At 46.9% G+C, this 20,600-nt stretch overlaps 1 protein-coding gene across 1 annotated transcript in view; it reads right to left on the bottom strand.

Moving 5' to 3' along the window:
- Nucleotides 1–20,600, bottom strand: part of LOC138274069 (pre-mRNA-processing factor 40 homolog A-like) — a gene marked incomplete at its 3' end in the record, with an annotated part of 550,808 nt that overhangs the window by 16,736 nt on the left and 513,472 nt on the right. The window contains exon 20 of the mRNA XM_069218962.1: nt 11,030–11,167. Coding sequence (XP_069075063.1) covers nt 11,030–11,167 — 138 coding nt within the window. The remainder of the gene's footprint in view (nt 1–11,029; nt 11,168–20,600) is intronic.

A 20,600-nucleotide genomic window follows, 5' to 3' on the forward strand; every position in this document is an offset into this window, starting at 1 on the left:
TGGCTTGGCAGTTCGGGCTGGACTGTTCCCAAGAAGACTGATTTGCGTATGGCTGGGTCCAAACTGGGGTGGCATGGTGAGCAAAAGAACGATGGATTAAACCCAGATCTGTGACTGGGGGAGAGTGTTTGCATTGTTCAGCACTCCGTCCATCATCCTTTTGTGTTACCGCGACTGGACCCTCCAGGAACCGACAACACTACTACAACGAAGACGACTCTTCTGCAACTTTGTTTCCACATCTCCTGACAGGTTTGCAAAAGTTACCCGGCATGCATCTGTAGGAGGCTGGCCTGGCTTATAGTGGGTACCCTGTGGTACTTACACCCTGTGCCAGGTCCAGTTATCCCTTTTTAGTAGAATAGAGGTGTTTCTAGCAGCTTAGGCTGATAGAAGGTAGCTATGGCAAAGCAGCTTAGGCTGAACTAGGAGACATGCAAAGCTCCTACTATACCACTTATATCATATGCACAATATGATAAGAAAACACAATACTCAGAGTTACTAAAAATAAAAGGTACTTTATTTTTTATGACAATATGCCACAAGTATCTCAGTGAGTACCCTCAGTAAGAAGGTAAGTAATAGACAAGTTATATGTACACAAACCCAAAACAGGTAAGTAAGAGTAAGAAAAGTAATGCAAACAGTGTAGAATTACAATAGGATGCAATAGGTGAACATAGGTCTAGGGGTGTAGGAAGTTGGCTCTGTATGTGCTATTTCAATGTAAGGAATAGCATGCACAGAGTCCAAGGGTTCCCCTTAGAGGTAAAATAGTGGTAAAAAGAGATAATACTAATGCTCTATTTTGTGGTAGTGTGGTCGAGCAGTAGGCTTATCCAAGGAGTAGTGTTAAGCATTTGTTGTACATACCCATAGACAATAAATGAGGTACACACACTCAGAGACAAATCCAGCCAATAGGTTTTGTATAGAAAAATATCTTTTCTTAGTTTATTTTAAGAACCACAGGTTCAAATTTAACATGTAATATCTTGTTTGAAAGGTATTGCAGGTAAGTACATTAGGAACTTTGAATCATTTCAATTGCATGTATACTTTTCAAGTTATTCACAAATAGCTATTTCAAAAGTGGACACAGTGCAATTTTCACAGTTCCTGGGGGAGGTAAGTTTTTGTTAGTTTTACCAGGTAAGTAAGACACTTACAGGGTTCAGTTCTTGGTCCAAGGTAGCCCACCGTTGGGGGTTCAGAGCAACCCCAAAGTCACCACACCAGCAGCTCAGGGCCGGTCAGGTGCAGAGTTAAAAGTGGTGCCCAAAACGCATAGGCTAGAATGGAGAGAAGGGGGTGCCCCGGTTCCGGTCTGCTTGCAGGTAAGTACCCGCGTCTTCGGAGGGCAGACCAGGGGGGTTTTGTAGGGCACCGGGGGGGACACAAGCCCACACAGAAATTTCACCCTCAGCAGCGCGGGGGCGGCCGGGTGCAGTGTAGAAACAAGCGTCGGGTTTGCAATGTTAGTCTATGAGAGATCAAGGGATCTCTTCAGCGCTGCAGGCAGGCAAGGGGGGGGCTTCCTCGGGGAAACCTCCACTTGGGCAAGGGAGAGGGACTCCTGGGGGTCACTTCTCCAGTGAAAGTCCGGTCCTTCAGGTCCTGGGGGCTGCGGGTGCAGGGTCTTTTCCAGGCGTCGGGACTTAGGTTTCAGAGAGTCGCGGTCAGGGGAAGCCTCGGGATTCCCTCTGCAGGCGGCGCTGTGGGGGTTCAGGGGGGACAGGTTTTGGTACTCACAGTCGTAGAGTAGTCCGGGGGTCCTCCCTGAGGTGTTGGTTCTCCACCAGCCGAGTCGGGGTCGCCGGGTGCAGTGTTGCAAGTCTCACGCTTCTTGCGGGGAGTTGCAGGGTTCTTTAAAGCTGCTTCTGGAAACAAAGTTGCAGTCTTTTTGGAGCAGGTACGCTGTCCTCGGGAGTTTCTTGTCTTTTTCGAAGCAGGGTAGTCCTCAGAGGAGTCAGAGGTCGCTAGTCCCTTGGAAGGCGTCGCTGGAGCAGAGTTCTTTGGAAGGCAGGAGACAGGCCGGTGAGTTTCTGGAGCCAAGGCAGTTGTTGTCTTCTGGTCTTCCTCTGCAGGGGTTTTCAGCTAGGCAGTCCTTCTTCTTGTAGTTGCAGGAATCTAATTTTCTAGGGTTCAGGGTAGCCCTTAAATACTAAATTTAAGGGCGTGTTTAGGTCTGGGGGGTTAGTAACCAATGGCTACTAGCCCTGAGGGTGGGTACACCCTCTTTGTGCCTCCTCCCAAGGGGAGGGGGTCACAATCCTAACCCTATTGGGGGAATCCTCCATCTGCAAGATGGAGGATTTCTAAAAGTTAGAGTCACCTCAGCTCAGGACACCTTAGGGGCTGTCCTGACTGGCCAGTGACTCCTCCTTGTTGCTTTCTTTGTTCCCTCCAGCCTTGCCGCCAAAAGTGGGGGCCGTGGCCGGAGGGGGCGGGCAACTCCACTAAGCTGGAGTGCCCTGCTGGGCTGTGACAAAGGGGCGAGCCTTTGAGGCTCACCGCCAGGTGTCACAGCTCCTGCCTGGGGGAGGTGTTAGCATCTCCACCCAGTGCAGGCTTTGTTACTGGCCTCAGAGTGACAAAGGCACTCTCCCCATGGGGCCAGCAACATGTCTCTAGTGTGGCAGGCTGCTGGAACTAGTCAGCCTACACAGACAGTCGGTTAAGTTTCAGGGGGCACCTCTAAGGTGCCCTCTGGGGTGTATTTTGCAATAAAATGTACACTGGCATCAGTGTGCATTTATTGTGCTGAGAAGTTTGATACCAAACTTCCCAGTTTTCAGTGTAGCCATTATGGGGCTGTGGAGTTCGTGTAAAACAGACTCCCAGACCATATACTCTTATGGCTACCCTGCACTTACAATGTCTAAGGTTTTGCTTAGACACTGTAGGGGCACAGTGCTCATGCACTGGTACCCTCACCTATGGTATAGTGCACCCTGCCTTAGGGCTGTAAGGCCTGCTAGAGGGGTGTCTTACCTATACTGCATAGGCAGTGAGAGGCTGGCATGGCACCCTGAGGGGAGTGCCATGTCGACTTACTCATTTTGTTCTCACTAGCACACACAAGCTGGTAAGCAGTGGGTCTGTGCTGAGTGAGGGGTCTCTAGGGTGGCATAATACATGCTGCAGCCCTTAGAGACCTTCCCTGGCGTCAGGGCCCTTGGTACCAGAGGTACCAGTTACAAGGGACTTATCTGGATGCCAGGGTGTGCCAATTGTGGGATCAATGGTACATTTTAGGTGAAAGAACACTGGTGCTGGGGCCTGGTTAGCAGGGTCCCAGCACACTTCTCAGTCAAGTCAGCATCAGTATCAGGCAAAAAGTGGGGGGTAACTGCAACAGGGAGCCATTTGTTTACAAGGGGCAATACAAACCATATACTCCAAAAGTGGAATGCGAATCACAAATGGACCCCAGACCCATGGGAGCTTGGAGAGGGTTGCTGGGACTGTAAGAAAACAGTCAGGGTGTCCAAGATACCCCACCCCAAGACCCTGAAAAGTAGGAGTAAAGTACACCTACTTCCCCAAAAGGACACAAACACCAGCAAAGCACTGAAGACGGATTCCTGGACCTGAGGACCTGCAAAGCAAGGGGACCAAGTCCAAGAGTTGCGATCGTGTCCAGGGGGGCAGGAGCCCAGGAAACCCCAGATGAAGGTGCAAGGAAGCTGCCTCCGGATGGAAGAAGCTTAGGATTCTGCAACAACGAAGAGAGCTAAGAACTTCTCCTTTGGATGGAAGATGTCCCACGGCGCGCTAAAGGTTGCAGAAGTGTTCCCACGCAGAAATACAGCAAACAAGCCCTGCTAGCTGTAAGGGTCGTGGCAGAGGTTTTTGGGTGCTGCTGGGGACCAGGAAGGACCAGGATGTCGCCTCTTGGAGGAAGAGACAGAGGTGGCGCTCAGCAACTCATAGAGCTCCCACAGAAGCAGGCAGCACCCGCAGAAGTACCCGAACAAGCACTTAGAAGATTTGTGAACCGGAGCTGGCTCAGAGTCACAAAGGAGGGTCCCACAGTGCCAGAGGCCAACTCAGAGGTTGAGCACTGCAGGACGGAGGGCTGGGGACCCAGGCTAGGCTGTGCACGAAGGAAATCCTGGAAGAGTGCTCAGGAGCTGGAGCAGCTGCAAATCATGTAGTATACAGGTTTGCAGTCTAGCGTGGGGAGGCAAGGACTTACCTCCACCAAACTTGGACTGAAGGATCACTGGACTGTGGGAGTCACTTGGATAGAGTTCCTGTGTTCCAGGGACCACGCTCGTCAGGATGAGAGGGGACCCAGTCTTTTGGTGCCTGCGTTAGCAGGGGGAAGATTCCGTCTACCCACGGGAGATTTCTTCTTGGCTTCCAGTGCAGGGTGAAGGCAGATGACCCCCAGAGCATGCACCACCAGGAAACAGTCGAGAAAGCCGGCAGGATGAGGTACTACAATGTTGCTGGTAGTCATCTTGCTCCTTTGTTGCGTTTTTTCAGGCATCCTGGAGCAGTCAGCGGTTGATCCTTGGCAGAAGTCGAAGAAGGAAGTGCAGAAGAACTCTGGTGAGCTCTTGCATTCGTTATCTGAAGAGTTCCCCAGAGGAGAGACCCTAAATAGCCAGAAAAGGAGGTTTGGCTACCAAGAAAGGAGGATTGGCTACCAAGAAAGGTAAGAGCCTATCAGAGGGGGTCTCTGACGTCACCTGCTGGCACTGGCCACTCAGAGTAGTCCAGTGTGCCCCCAACACCTCTGTTTCCAAGATGGCAGAGGTCTGGGACTCACTGGAGAAGCTCTGGGCACCTCGCCTGGGAGGTATCATCAAATTGTCCCCCCAATACCAGAATGGTATTGGGGTGACAATTCCATGATCTTAGACATGTTACATGGCCATGTTCGGAGTTACCATTGTGACGCTATACATAGGTAGTGACCTATGTATAGTTCACGCGTGTAATGGTGTCCCCGCACTCACAAAGTCCGGGGAATTTGCCCTGAACGATGTGGGGGCACCTTGGTTAGTGCCAGGGTGCCCACACACTAAGTAACTTGGCCCCCAGCCTTCACTAAGTGAGGGTTAGACATATAGGTGACTTATAAGTTACTTATGTGCAGTGAAAAATGGCTGTGAAATAACATGGACGTTATTTCACTCAAGCTGCAGTGGCAAGCTTGTGTAAGAATGGTCTGAGCTCCCTATGGATGGCAAAAGAAATGCTCCAGCCCATAGGGATCTCCTGGAACCCCAATACCCTGGGTACCTAAGTAACCATATACAAGGGAATTATATGGGTGTACCAGTGTGCCAATGAGAATTGGTAAATTTAGTCACTAGCCTGCAGTGACAAATTTAGAAAGCAGAGAGAGCATAAACACTGAGGTTATGGTTAGCAGAGCCTCAGTGATACTGTTAGGCACCACACAGGGAACACATATAGGGCACATACTACGAGCACTGGGGTCCTGCCTAGTAGGATCCCAGTGACACAGGGGCTAAAACATACATACATACATATAAAATGGGGGTAACATGTCAGGCAAGATGGTACTTTCCTACAGCATCCTCAGAAGACTGCAACTAGTCAGCCTGCACAAGAAGAAGAAGAAGAAGGAGGAATCTCCCTTGGAGTGAAGGAGTCACTCCCCTACAACGGCAGGCACCTACAACAAGCGACGAGCAGCTGCGTGGATCTTCCCTCATCTTGAGCTGTGTGGATCCTGCATCACGGGTCATGGTCCGGAGTAGTCCACTTGGTTCTCTCTGCCAGCTGTCCAACTTTGGCGAAGGTAACCTTTGCCTTCCCACGCAGGACAGTACCCCCATTCACGGCATTCCTTGCAGCTGCCAATGCTTTTTTGCATCTCCTCCAAGGTATCTTCAGGCGACGTGTAGTTCCAGCCCCCAGCACGCCATGCTGGAAAGCACTGCCTCCTGCATGGTTCTCCGGCGGCGTGGGATCCTCTTTTGTAGTGCTGCTTGGGCTTCTTCTGTGACTCCTGTGTCCACGTCCTATGGGACTCCTGTGGGTGCTGCCTCTGCTCCTGTGAACTCTATGCAAAGCTGAGGGTTCCCTGTGACTCCCCTCTTGGGTTGAGTCCTCCTGGGCCTTGCTGGTCCCTGGCAGCACCTCTTTTCCACTAACCGCGAGTTTGCCTTTGCAAAGGCTGGTTGGTGGAATTCCTGCACCGACACCCATCTGCCATCTTCCTACCAGTCTGGGACATCATCTGCACCCACCATGAACTCTTCTCCGGCTCCAGGGCTGCAGCGCTGAAGTGTTCATCACTGACGACCAACTCCTGCAACGACAGCTGGGTGGGTAGTAGCTCCTCCACCTGGATTCCACTATGACCCCTGTCACCACAAGTATTCTTTCTTCAGGAATCCACCACTGGTTTTCTTGCAGTCTTGTCTGGATGTCTTTCTTCTTTTGGGGAAAATCCAGTGATTTACTCCTGTATTCCTGGTCTCTAGTGTGGTGGGGGTTGAGGGGGTGGGGGTCCTGTGTTACTTACCTTTGTGGTTTTCTGGTATTCACAGCTCCCCTCTACACATTTTCCTTACCTAGGATGGACTCCTGTTGTCACATTCCATGTTTTCCAGTATAGGGTTTGTGCTCCCCCCTAGGGTTACTATTGGTTATTGCTGTTTGCACTGTTTTTAACCTTTTCTATGCCGGTTTCTTATTACTAGTTTATATATGTAGTGCCCTTTTAGTATTTTGTAGTGATTTGTTCCAAAAATAAAGTACCTTTATTTTTGTAACACTGAGTGTTTTCTTTCGTGTGTGTAAGTGCTTTGTGACTGCAGTGGTATTGCATGAGCTTTGCATGTCTCCTAGATAAGCCTTGGCTGCTTAACCACAGCTACCTCTAGAGAGCCTGGCTTCTAGAAACTGCCTACATTTCACTAATAGGGGACACCTGAACCTGGTATAAGGTATACGTACTTTAGGTACCCACCACACACCAGGCCAGCTTACTACACATGCCTTCACTTTCATGGTAAAGTGATGCAAGTCAAAGTATACCATAGGCAAGGTAGAAATAAACATTTATTACCAGGCCTCCCTTCATATTGTAAAATAAATTTATTTTTAACACCAAGTTAGATCACACAGCATAGACAGAACCATGTGTCCCTGTCCAGTACAGGTCCACTTCACGTTTTGTATTGAGTGCAGGTGACAGCTTATCTTTCGCATGCAATTGACATTCTGTTGCAGAGGTGGTGCAGTATCTTAAAAAGTGATGGGATGTTTTGGTAACCGGACTGAAGAAAATCTTTGGGTGGGTTTGATCAGGTGGCACCTTTACCACAATTTGCAGGTTGGCATAGGATTGTTAGCTCTAAACTTGCCCATATAAGATGTCAGAAGACCTACTTTAAAACTGTCATGGACCAGGATAGGGAATAACAGATGTATAAGAGCCAGCCTTGATGAGATCTGCAGAGCTGTAATATCATCACACTTTACCTGTGAAACATTGAAGCAACACCTGGCTCTAGTCCTTTGGAGACCATCTCACAAAGGGGGCACTCAGTAAAAAAATATTGCACGTTTATTGCCCACAGCCATCAACTCAGACGTGTTAAAAAAAGTTGAGTAAAGACTGAGTCTCCGACTTTGGGGTGGCTGATGAACAGTGGAGGGACACAAGTCACAGAGGGAAATGGTGACCTCAGCACGATAAAGGCTGATACAATTTAAGTACTTACAAGAGTCTACTTCATAAGGGTGCGACAGACACAAGGGAGGAAACAACAGTCACCTGCTTGTGCTAGCAAGAGGGGACAACTCACTACCTGAGGCTGTCATGTCATCCAGACGTTATGGGTGACAGTGCTAGGGGGTTCTACGAATGCTAATGTGGATCTGTCGCTCCTGAGAATCCTAGCTGTGGGGTCCTTACATATGGTGAATTTCTGCATATCTTTAAGTGGGAATAAGTACTGTTGTATAATCTGGGCTTTATTAGTTACTTTTTTTTTTTTTTTTTTTTAAACACAAACATTTAAGCACTCAGGGGATGGAGGTCTTTTCCTTACCACCAACAATGCAACAACATCCACACTATTGCCAGAAGTGAAATCCTTCTTTTGGGTCAGGATTTGTCACCACACAAACAGATGTGAACTGGTGAATACGGGTTTCTTACAACTTGACAGAAAACATTTGCCCTTTTTTTTTTAGTTAAGTGGCTTTCGTGATGGTTCTAGTTCATTCCCAATGTTAAGCAAATTTCCTGCACACAAGCTCTAAATAAAACAGCATCTTGAACTACAAAAAACAGAGGACAGCAGTCCGCACAATACCAAAAAACACAAGATCAAACCCGCACAGCCTGTGTTAACCTACATTGGGGCTTAGCGAAAGTCACAGAATTTTGGGATAATAGTCTGGAATATCTGAAAGGACACTTCTGACACCAACTGGCACACAGCAGTTGATATCAAGTAAATTGAAATCTTCAAAATCAAAGGCTAGTGCAAAGAAAATAGCATTAAAAGGGACGCTATATAGCTCCCTACTTGAATATAAATTTAGTGGTGCTAGCAACAAAAAAAATACTGTGCTGTCAGGGAAAACAGAATAGTAAAAGTCAGACGATTTCAAATGAAAAGTAAATAAAAACATTTAATAGTAACAAATGTTGTGGTAAACACTTATGCCTAAGGAAAATACAGGAATGTGGAGCTCAACAGTCAAAAATGTACTTCTACGTTTTGTAATTTTACATAGACTAACCTTTGTCCTAATCACACCCTTTCCAACCATAAGTTTTGTCCTACACCTTTATCACTGCTATTTCACTACAGGCATATGTCCATGCCACCTCCTGTGTTACTATTCTCCCAAAAAATCTTATACTGCATACACAAACTGAAATTCGAACCCTAACCCAACCGTGAACCCCAACCTTTACTCACACCTGCATCACTTTGTCCACCCACAATACCACCACCTTCCCCCCTTACACCAACACTTACTTCAACCCTATTCAAACCTCTAAAGTTAACATAACCAAAACACTACCCATTTCAAAACCCTTAACCTAACACCACACACTTTACATAATTCTTCACACTGAACCTTATTCTAACCCTAAACCTGCTCCTAAATTTTTATTCCATCCTTAACCTACACATTTACTTTTTCTTGTCCCTCTCACTTTTTTCTACTTTTGTGACAAAAACCATGTTGGACTGGTAGGTTTTCAGTAATAGGCCGACATTGTTATCCCATACCCACGCTTTGAACCAGTATTCAGGACCAACAAAGCAGGATTTAAACACAACCCGATCGGCGGGGTGGCAGAGGTCAAGATGCTTCGGACTACGCTATCCAAATTAAGTCTACTTGAAGATCCTGGGGCACTGAAATATGTGATTTTTCAATAATAGACAGTGTATCTAATTAGTAAAATGATCTGGTGGTTGAAGAAAACACAAAATGAAGTAGCTTTTCTGGCACCTTTCTATTGAGAAAGAACTCCTAAAACCCAATACCCCAATTATCAACATCGGATAACAGATACGTACAGCCCCCTTTAAAATACTACGGTACAGCAGAAACTCTAAATATTAATGACATTAAACCCAAAATTCAATTAAAAACACCTTCACCAAACTTTGGACAGACAACTTTTTATATTATACCATCAGCCCGGGAGTCTTGGGCAGAAGGCAGCACTCTAGGTTAGAGATCTGATCGATATATGTGAACTGCTGTTATCATTCACTGGTGTCAAGGCTACATATAAACTATTAAATGCTTTTTTTGTTTGTTTGGTTTCTCAAATGCTTACAATCCGAGATGAAGCTAGTTGGTACAGCAAGCCCTTTTGTCCACTCACTAAAGAGGTCACGTAACATCAGGTGTCTACAAGCTTGTTGTGAAACACTGACCTTCTCATGTCAAACTCAAGAAAGATCAGTAAAAAGAAATGGCAACCAATACTGACCTGGTCCAAAATGTTCAAAGGCATCTTATGATTGCTACAAGATGATTACTAATTCGCTATCAAGCTAAAAATGGGCCTTGTTGACTCAACTTTCTGCTGTTACTATCCATGGATATGTGAAAGGTTTCCAGACCATACCAAGCTACTAACGACTAGGTATGGCATTCTATTAGTGGACATCTCAGCGTCCATAGCGACAAAAACAATGCTAAGCAAACGGCAAAAATGCAGATAAAGTATCTCACCAATGTGGGTGATGGCAGGGGTGTTAAGCATTCTGATGCAACGCTCACATGAAAAGTACAACCCAATTAAAACATTAATGGAAATGGACACTGGGACAAAACAGATTTCGAAATGTAACAACCACAACAACTACTAATTTCAATGAATCAAGAGATTTCCTAAAGTTTAACCAACTTAACCTTCACCCATAATGCACCATAAACCATCCATAAAGGGACATATTTTGTGTTTAATGGTACGAGACTCCTCTCCACCCACCATCCCCACTCCCTGCAAACGCTCTATTAACACCCACATCCCGACACTTCAGCAGGTTCATGCAAGGAACCTCTTATTTTTCATAGTTGGAAGTGGTTTCATTAGGTTTGTAACAAATGCACATGCTACTATGGGTTAAGGAAACAATATAATATGGTTAAAGACAAGTTTCAAATCCAACTGATTAGGCTGAAAATAATCTTAAAATGTCTTGCTAAAGATAACCTACTACCAGGTTAAATACAAAACTAGTACTACACTCCTTAAGGTATTTAAAAATATTTGTAAAAAAAAAAAAAAAAAAAAAAAAAAAAAAAAAAAGAGGAGCTTCCCGTTCCCTTGCCTCTAACAGAATGAGGTTAATTTAAAACTTAAATTTGTTATTCTTCATTTGCATTTTGTTCATTGTAATTCACACATTAATAACATAAAATTGGAAAGTAGGTTAATGCTAAATTGTAGAGCTTATCTGAGGTTACATCAAGAAATGTTATTAAACACAGCTCACAACAGCTTCAATACATTTTACACTCATGTTTAAAATATGAATTCAATACATACATCTTCCCAGACTGCATCCATTTCAATTGGAGGTGCAGCTTGCTTCAACATGCTCTTGAAAAGGGCCTCCTTGCGTTTCATTTTGCGAGCTTCTTCTTTTTCTCTTTCTCGCTCTCTTGCCTCAGCCTTCTCCAATAACTACAGAATGCAGGAAAAGTTAAAATAATTGTATTAGTAAACATTTAAGCTCTCAAAGGATAAAGTACAATGCAAACTACACAAATGACAATTTTTTTTAAATAAAAAACCCTGAAACTTCTTTACTTGCTGCTAAAACAGAGCAGAAATGTTCAGTTTGAGTGGCAAAAGAAATTAACTTATCTTTAGTATTTGATAAGAGCATGCCGGTTTAACCTGTTTAATGTAATTTCACAGGGGTAATCACTCCCCCATTCGGGGAACCCATTTGATAGGGCTCACGGGTCTTTTAGGTCACATATTAGATGGGTTTGGTGACAGTATCTTTTTTTATTAGCATTTTATTAAGATGACTTAACATGTCAAAAGCCTCCGAAAGGGAGAAAAGGGGAAACTAGGGAAGGAGGTAAAGGCATGGCACTGAGGTAATACAAATACAGAGGAAATCTGTTTCCCCAGCACAAAAATGAATGAAACAGCAGTACGACCATTGTAATGCAGAACATATAGTCTCATCGAAAGTCCAGCAGAGCTGTCTTGTAAGCAGAGGCTCTACTCTTCTAGTTGCCCCAGTGTGCAAAGTGTTAGGGGTGCGAGTGAACAGGGGCTGGACTGCTGAAAAGGAGGGGTGGGGGTTGGGGCGAAATTCAAGCCACACCAATGTACAAGGGAGAGAGACCTGCATTCGGGGACGCTGCCACAGTGTCCACCAGGGGACGCGTGTCCCTTTTTCTCAGATACGTTACCATGTATCCTTTGTGCATGATTACGGGGGCATGAGTTCCCAACAGGTGGAGAGCTGTAAAACTGCATCTTGCAGCCAGATCTTAGCTTTAGCCGGAGGCCTCCTCCCCCAGTGCATAGCAACTCATCGTTTGGCCATAAGCATGGCCATGAGGCGATGGACCTCAAAAGGAATGGCTTTAATATATGCCAGGATGCCAACAATTGGGGTCCACGGGGTTATCTAAAGCAGGACTGAGTTGACCTTTGACCAGTATCTTGCCACCTGCGAACACTCCGAGGAAAGATGTAGAAATGAGGTCTGCAGGGCTGCACAGTGCTTGAACTAACCCCATGCAAAGCAGCTCCACTGGCATGTGGTATAGCCTATGGAGGAATTTAAAATCAATGTAAAGTCTGTAGTTGGGTAAGAGGGCGACCTTGGCTGCAACAATACGACCATTACGCATCAGTGATTGGGGGCGGGGGCTGGAACACACACTGGTGCCTTGTTCTGCTTAGTGCCCTTATCTTTGAGTTGCTAAGGTTAGATTTGGACACCAATGGCCTAACTTCAAATGTCTCCCATTTGAAAAGGACTACAATGTCTTGTATTCCATTTCCTCTTTAATCTAGCAAAGAACTGTAGGAAAGTGCCCTTTCTAGACACGGTCACCCGCCACTTCTTGCTCACTGACACCAAGATTTTTCGACTTAAGTGCACTGGGTTCTTGCTAAACAGGGCCCCAGTGTTAGTGCTCCTTCCCTAAAATGAGATATAAAGATCTATTTGTGTACAACTGGCACACACACTTTAGTACTTCTGTAAGTCCCTAGCAAATGGTACCCTTGGTAACTAGGGCCTGGATACTAGAAAGGGTCTCTAAGGGCTGATGCATGTATTGTGCCACCTTCAAGGACCCACCCTCCCCCCCTGAAAACTGCACACAGCCTGCCATTGCGAGCTGTGTTATGGTACAAGCCATGAGAGAAAACGCAACATGGCACACAAATTCTGTGCCATGCCCCAGTCACTGCATCTAGGTATATGTATGTCATTCCTACAGAATGCTTTAGAGCCTTAAGGCAGGGTGCATTATATTTGATGTGAGGGCATATCTGCATGAGAAGCTATGCCCCTGTGATTTCTAACTCGATTATTGGATATTGCAAGTGAACAGGGAAGCCACCTTAAGCTATGTACTGGACACTTGTCATTATGAGTTCCCAAGCTACATAATGGCTTCAATGAAACCTATGGTGTTTGGTATCAAACACCTCGTCTTAATAAATCCAGACTGATGCCAGTCTTGGATTTATTATGACATGCACCCAGAGGATTTTTCTGATTACCTGGAGGAGAAAGTTGCACTCTAAGAGGCCAGAAACAATGTCTGCTCCAGATGGCTAGTAAATCTGTATACCAAGACCAGGGACTGCATAATCCCTGCCGCCTCTGATATGAGACCTTGGTTTCCCCTACCTGGGAGTTGCCACCCCCTGCTCTGAGACCCATTTGGCACCAGGCAGGAAGTTAGCTACGCAGGTAGGCGTGGTGCACTACTATGCTGGTCACACTCCTAATGTGGCAAGCCTGATGTGCTTCAGGAAAGAAGGGTTCAGACATTTTCTTTCTAGTGGAATTAGGAATTCCGTGGCAGGGTAATGCCCACTTCATACAAGAAGGGGTCATTGGCTACTACCCTAAACTCCCTCAAACACACCTAAATTGAGTATTTAGGTGGCCCCCTGACATCAAACGAACAGAATAATCTGACTAAAGACAAAGAATGGTCAAGAAGAGCTGAAGTGAGAACTGCAGACTGCTGGTGGACTTTGGTGCAAAACCCTGCCTGCTCCTGTCCTGAATCACCACAACCTGACTTGTCCTGCAGCTGTGCATCCTCCAAAACCCTAGGAGGGTGTTAGAAATAGGGTTTCTGGTTGGCTAGTGTAGGCACCTCAGCCCGGTATAACCCACCACTCTAGTCAGGACAAGAGAGTTCCACATCCAAGACAACCCCTGCTTACCCCCTTGGTAGAGGGGGAAGAGTAGTCATGCTTATCTGCAGAGGTCATGTGTAAACCGTTTGCCCAACACACACCAGTGACACACTAAATACACCACAAAAGAGACTCCAGAACTGGGGGGCACAACAGAGCAAAGAAACAGTAGTAGACCAGGACCTTAGAGTCCTGGCAAACAAATGTGGCAGCCCTTCTGGTGACCCAGCAGGCCACAGGTCAGCACATCAGCAAGGCAGTCCTAAGGGCGGCTCCTCACGTCAGTTCCTTACAGCAGCATTGGGGTGCAAGTCCACACACTGTCTAGGGGAGAAAAGCAATCCAGATGAGTCCTTTGTACCTCTCAGCAGACACCTGGCAGCAGAGCAATAAACAGTCGAGCAGCCCAGTTGAATCCTTTGTGCAGTTCAGCAGTCCCTCTGGCAGAGATTCGGTCCAAATCCCAAAAGTGCTCTAAAATCAGGGGTGGGGCAAGAGCCCTTCTACTTATGCTAAAAAATGCCTTTGTTCAGGGTGTAACTTCAAAGGAGTCATTTCAAGACGAGAACAATTCCCTTTCAACCCAGCCCTGTCTCCAGACATCAGTAGGGGGGTAATCAGTCCATTGATTGAGGGCAGGACACAGCCTATTGACATGTAAGGAGTGAACAACCCTCCCTATTCCCAGAGTATCAGTATGCAGATATCTCTTCTGTCACACCCATCCCATCCTGTGATTAGGCTGTCTGGAAAGAATGCACCTAGTGGAGCTATCACTGTGCCCCGAATGCAGATTGCAGTCAGGCTGCAAAAGCACCAGAGTTACAAGCACAGAGAAATTCCCACTTTCAATAAGCAGCATTTCTACAATGGTGTAGGAAGTTGGCTCTGTATGCACTATTTCAAAGTAAGGAATAGTATGCACAGAGTCCAAGGGTTCCCCTTAGAGGTAAGATAGTGGCAAAAAGAGATAATACTAATGCTCCATTTTGTGGTAGTGTGGTCAAGCAGTAGGCTTATCAAAGGAGTAGTGTTAAGCATTTGTTGTACACACACAGGCAATAAATGAGGAACACACACTCAGAGACAATTCCAGGCCAATAGGTTTTTGTATAGAAAAATATATTTTCTTAGTTTATTTTAAGAACCACAGGTTCATATTTTACATGTAATACTTCAAATGAAAGGTATTGCAGGTAGGTACTTTAGGAACTTTGAATAATCAAAATAGCATATACACTTTTCACTAGGAGTTCAAGTTTGGGTCGAAGGTAGCCCACCGTTGGGGGTTCAGAGCAACCCCAAAGTTACCACACCAGCAGGTCAGGGCCGGTCAGGTGCAGAGGTCAAAGTGGTGCCTAAAACGTATAGGCTTCAATGGAGAAGGGGGTGCCCCGGTTCCAGTCTGCCAGCAGGTAAGTACCCGCGTCTTCGGAGGGCAGACCAGGGGGGTTTTGTAGGGCACCGGGGGGGGGGGGGGGGGGGGGGGGGGAAGACATGTCAGCTCAGAAAGTACACCCTCAGCAGTACGAGGGCAGCCGGGTGCAGTGTGCAAACACGTGTCCGGTTTCCAATAGATTTCAATGGGAGACCAAGGGGTCTCTTCAGCAATGCAGGCAGGCAGGCAAGGGGGGGTGGGGGGGCTCCTCGGGGTAGCCACCACCTGGGAAAGGGAGAGGGCCTCCTGGGGGTCACTCCTGCACAGGAGTTCCGATCTTCCAGGTCCTGGGGGCTGCGGGTGCATAGTCTTTACCAGGTCGTCGGGATCTGGGAGCCAGGCAGTCGCGGTCAGGAGGAGCCTCGGGATTCCCTCTGCAGGCGTCGCGGTGGGGGCTCAGGGGGGGGTGGCCAACTCTGGCTACTCACGGTCTCGCGTTCGCCGGGGAGTCCTCCCTGAAGTGTTTGTTCTCGACAAGTCGAGCCGGGGGGCGTCGGGTGCAGAGTAGCAAGACTCACGCTTCCGGCAGGAAACGCAGTTGTTTTAAAGTTGCTCCTTTGGAAACAAAGTTGCAGTCTTTTGATGAACAGAGCCGCTGTCCTCGGGAGTTCTTGGTCCTTCTAGAGCAGGGCAGGCCTCTGAGGCTTCAGAGGTCGCTGGTCCCTGGGGAAAGCGTCGCTGGAGCAGTGTCTTTAGAAGGGGGGAGACAGGCCGGTTAGAGCTGGGGTAAAAGCAGTTGGTGTTTCCGTCTTCTCTGCAGGGTTTTTCAGCTTAGCAGTCCTCTTCTTCTTAGGTTGCAGGAATCTGAGTTCCTAGGTTCTGGGTAGCCCTTAAATACTAAATTTAAGAGCGTGTTTAGGTCTGGGGGGGTTAGTAGCCAATGGCTACTAGCCCTGAGGGTGGGTACAGCCTCTTTGTGCCTCCTCCCAAGGGGAAGGGGTCACATTCCTATCCCTATTGGGGGAATCCTCCATCTGCAAGATGGAGGATTTCTAAAAGTCAGAGTCACCTCAGCTCAGGTTGCCTTAGGGGCTGCCCTGACTGGCCAGTGACGACTCCTTGTTTTTCTCATTATCTCCTCTGGCCTTGCTGCCAAAAGTGGGGCCGTAGCCGGAGGGGGTGGGCAACTCCACTAGCTTGAGTGCCCTGGGGTCCTGTAACAAAGGGGGTGAGCCTTTGAGGCTCACCGCCAGGTGTTACAGTTCCTGCAGGAGGAGGTGTGAAGCACCTCCACCCAGTACAGGCTTTGTTACTAGCCACAGAGTGACAAAGGCGCTCTCCCCATGTGGCCAGCAACATGTTTCGAGTGTGGCAGGCTGCTAAAACCAGTTAGCCTACACGGGTAGTTGGTTAAGGTTTCAGGGGGCACCTCTAAGGTGCCCTCTGGGGTGTATGTTACAATAAAATGTACACTGGCATCAGTGTGCATTTATTGTGCTGAGAAGTTTGATACCAAACTTCCCAGTTTTCAGTGTAGCCATTATGGTGCTGTGGAGTTCGTGTTTGACAGACTCCCAGACCATATACTCTTATGGCTACCCTGCACTTACAATGTCTTAGGTTTTGCTTAGACACTGTAGGGGCACAGTGCTCATGCACTGGTGCCCTCACCTATGGTATAGTGCACCCTGCCTTAGGGCGGAAAGGCCTGCTAGAGGGGTGACTTATCTATACTGCATAGGCAGTGTGAGGTTGGCATGGCACCCTGAGGGGAGTGCCATGTCGACTTACTCGTTTTGTCCCCACCAGCACACACAAGCTGGCAAGCAGTGTGTCTGTGCTGAGTGGGGGGTCCCTAGGGTGGCATAAGATATGCTGCAGCCCTTAGAGACCTTTCCTGGCATCAGGGCCCTTGGTACCAGGGGTACCAGTTACAAGGGACTTACCTGGATGCCAGGGTGTGCCAATTGTGTTAACAAAAGTACAGGTTAGGGAAAGAACACTGGTGCTGGGGCCTGGTTAGCAGGCCTCAGCACACTTTCAAATCAAAACTTAGCATCAGCAAAGGCAAAAAGTCAGGGGGTAACATGCCAAGGAGGCATTTCCTTACAAATGGTAATTAAAAAATCCACCTACACCAGCAGGATTTCTCACTATCATTCCAAACACACTAAACATATCCACGCTATTCTTCCTATGCTGAAAAATACCACTTAGACATATGTCTGGGCATATCCAATCCTATGAGAGGAGCAGCACTCACAGTAGTGAGAAACTAAATAGGTGGTTTGTCACTACTAGGACATGAAGTACATAAAGACATATGTCCTATGTTTTACATACACAACACCCTGCCCATAGGGCTATCTAGGGCCAACCTTAGCGGTGACTGAGGTGTAGTAAAAAGGGAGTTTAGGCCTTGGCGAGTAGTTTGACTTGCCAAGTCACTGGGGCAGTAAACTGTGCACACAGGCCCAGTAGTGGCAGGCCTGAGAGAGGTTTGAAAGGCTATTTCTATGGGTGGCACAATCTGCGCTGCAAGCCCACTAGTAGCATTTAAATTACAGGCCCGGGTTATAGGTATACCACCTTACATGGGACTTACAGGTAAATTCAATAAGCCAAACAGGTGTAAAATAATTATACCAATTTGTAGGGGAGAGGTTAGCAGTAGGAAAGTGCCTAGAGTACTAAAGCCAACAAAAAGAGGGTCAGAAAAATAGAAGGAGAAAGGCAAAAAGTTTGGGGTAAACTCAGCAGAAATGGCCATTTCCAACAGAGGGCAATTTTCCAAGCCGTCCGCATCTCCCTTGAAGTGGAGGAGCCACTTCCTTGCATGCTGCAGGTACCAACCGCAAGGTCCGGTTCACCACTCTGCTGACCACTGTGTCCACCGAAGCAGCAGGAGGTCAGATCTGTCTCCCCGCCACATGAAAAGACCCCAGGACCCACAGGAGACTTCCTGTACTGATACCCAGGTATCGGACCCCCCTGCAGCAGACAATGCCTGTTTGGTTGTAGCGGAGACTAGATTGGACCTCAGAGACCAGCTGCCGAGTGTCATCAGCATCGCAGAAGGCCAGCACTGAGAGAGGGCCAGCTGCCCTGTTTTGTCCCCTTCTTGCAGGTCCAACCAACAAACATGGGTGCCTTGATGCAGGAGCAGAAGACAGCCAAAATCCACTGCACCCGAGCTCCACGACAACCAACAGTGTTCCCCTGCTCTCAGAACCCCCAACGACTAAGCCCCCAGTTGGGAGCTCCTGGACTAGTACCCAAGTCTCCCTCTGTTGCCTACTTATAGGTGGCCCCAATGTTAGCCAACAGTGCAATGCACAAGGCACCCAACCCATCCCGCACCTCTGCCCCTGGACACCACAGGGCAGGTAAAACTCAACTGTTGGTGTTTCTAGTGACACTGACCCCCAGCACCCTACAACATAAGAGACCCCAGAGAACCAACTGTAAATACCACTTATGCAGTAAAAGTGCTCTGTCCAAAAAAAGTAATTTACTGCGTAAAAGCGCATGAGTGAACTTGTTAGGTACTAGCAAAAATTGACACTGCAACAGTACTTACCTTCTTTAAAGTTTTTCTGGTGTTGAAACATTCTATAAAATATGTATATTTTTCTAAACATTGGTCTTGAGTTTCTTCTTGAGTGTCTCTCATTTATTGACTCTGAGTTTAACAAATGCTTAGCACTACCCTCAGAGCATCTGAGATTATTACATTAACCTTTGTAAACCAATAAGGGTCTCCTGGACTATCTGCATAGTGTCCCTGTAGGATGCTGGCCTGGTGTGCGGTGGACACCTATGGTGTTTGCACCCTATACGAGGCAACCCCCTATTACAGAGTGAGACAGTGTCTAGGAAGCCAGGGCTCTCTAGTAGTAGCTGTGGTGAGCAGCCAAGACTGATCTAGGAGTGTAAAGCACTGCCAATACCACAGCAGCTACACAGTAGCTATTCACACCTGAAAGGAACCACACAGTGTTACAAAAAAACATAAAGGTACTTTATTACAGTAGCACAGAACTAGATTACTTATAGGCAGTCCCCCAACTGCAGCTATGTACAATATATATATATATATATATATATATATATATATATATGGAAAATGTCACTTACCCAGTGTACATCTGTTCGTGGCATGAGACGCTGCAGATTCACATGCTTTGCACATCCCGCCATCTAGTGTTGGGCTCGGAGTGTTACAAGTTGTTTTTCTTCGAAGAAGTCTTTCGAGTCACGAGATCGAGGGACTCCTCCCCCTTTCGGCTCCATTGCGCATGGGCGTCGACTCCATCTTAGATTGTTTTCCCCGCAGAGGGTGAGGTAGGAGTTGTGTATTATAGTAATAGTGCCCATGCAATGGAGTAAAGATGTATGTACATAATGTAGTTTAAAGTGATATATTTACAAATTTACAAATGTTGAAGATCAACTTCAAAACGGCTACAGGCTCCCGGGGAGGCGGGTGGGCGCATGTGAATCTGCAGCGTCTCATGCCACGAACGGATGTACACTGGGTGACATTTTCCGTTCGATGGCACGTGTAGCTGCAGATACACATGCTTTGCATAGACTAGTAAGCAGTTATCTCCCCAAAAGCGGTGGTTCAGCCTGTAGGAGTTGAAGTTGTTTGAAACAAAGTTCGTAGTACTGCTTGTCCTACTGTGGCTTGTTGTGCTGTTATCACATCCACGCAGTAGTGCTTGGTGTAGGAAGTTGGCTCTGTATGTGCTATTTCAAAGTAAGGAATAGCATGCACAGAGTCCAAGGGTTCCCCTTAGAGGTAAGATAGTGGCAAAAAGAGATAATACTAATGCTCTATTTTGTGGTAGTGTGGTCGAGCAGTAGGCTTATCAAAGGAGTAGTGTTAAGCATTTGTTGTACATACACACAGGCAATAAATGAGGAACACACACTCAGAGACAAATCCAGCCAATAGGTTTTGTTATAGAAAAATATCTTTTCTTAGTTTATTTTAAGAACCACAGGTTCAAATTCTACATGTAATATCTCATTTGAAAGGTATTGCAGGTAAGTACTTTAGGAACTTTGAATCATTACATTAGCATGTATACTTTTTACATAAAACACAATAAGCTGTTTTAAAAGTGGACACTTAGTGCAATTTTCACAGTTCCTGGGGGAGGTAAGTTTTTGTTAGTTTTGTCAGGTAAGTAAATCACTTACAAGTCTCAGGTTTGGGTCCAAGGTAGCCCACCGTTGGGGGTTCAGAGCAACCCCAAAGTTACCACACCAGCAGCTCAGGGCCGGTCAGGTGCAGAGGTCAAAGAGGTGCCCAAAACGCAT

Source organism: Pleurodeles waltl, unplaced genomic scaffold (assembly GCF_031143425.1).
Source record: "Pleurodeles waltl isolate 20211129_DDA unplaced genomic scaffold, aPleWal1.hap1.20221129 scaffold_155, whole genome shotgun sequence".
NCBI classification, from domain to species: domain Eukaryota; kingdom Metazoa; phylum Chordata; class Amphibia; order Caudata; family Salamandridae; genus Pleurodeles; species Pleurodeles waltl.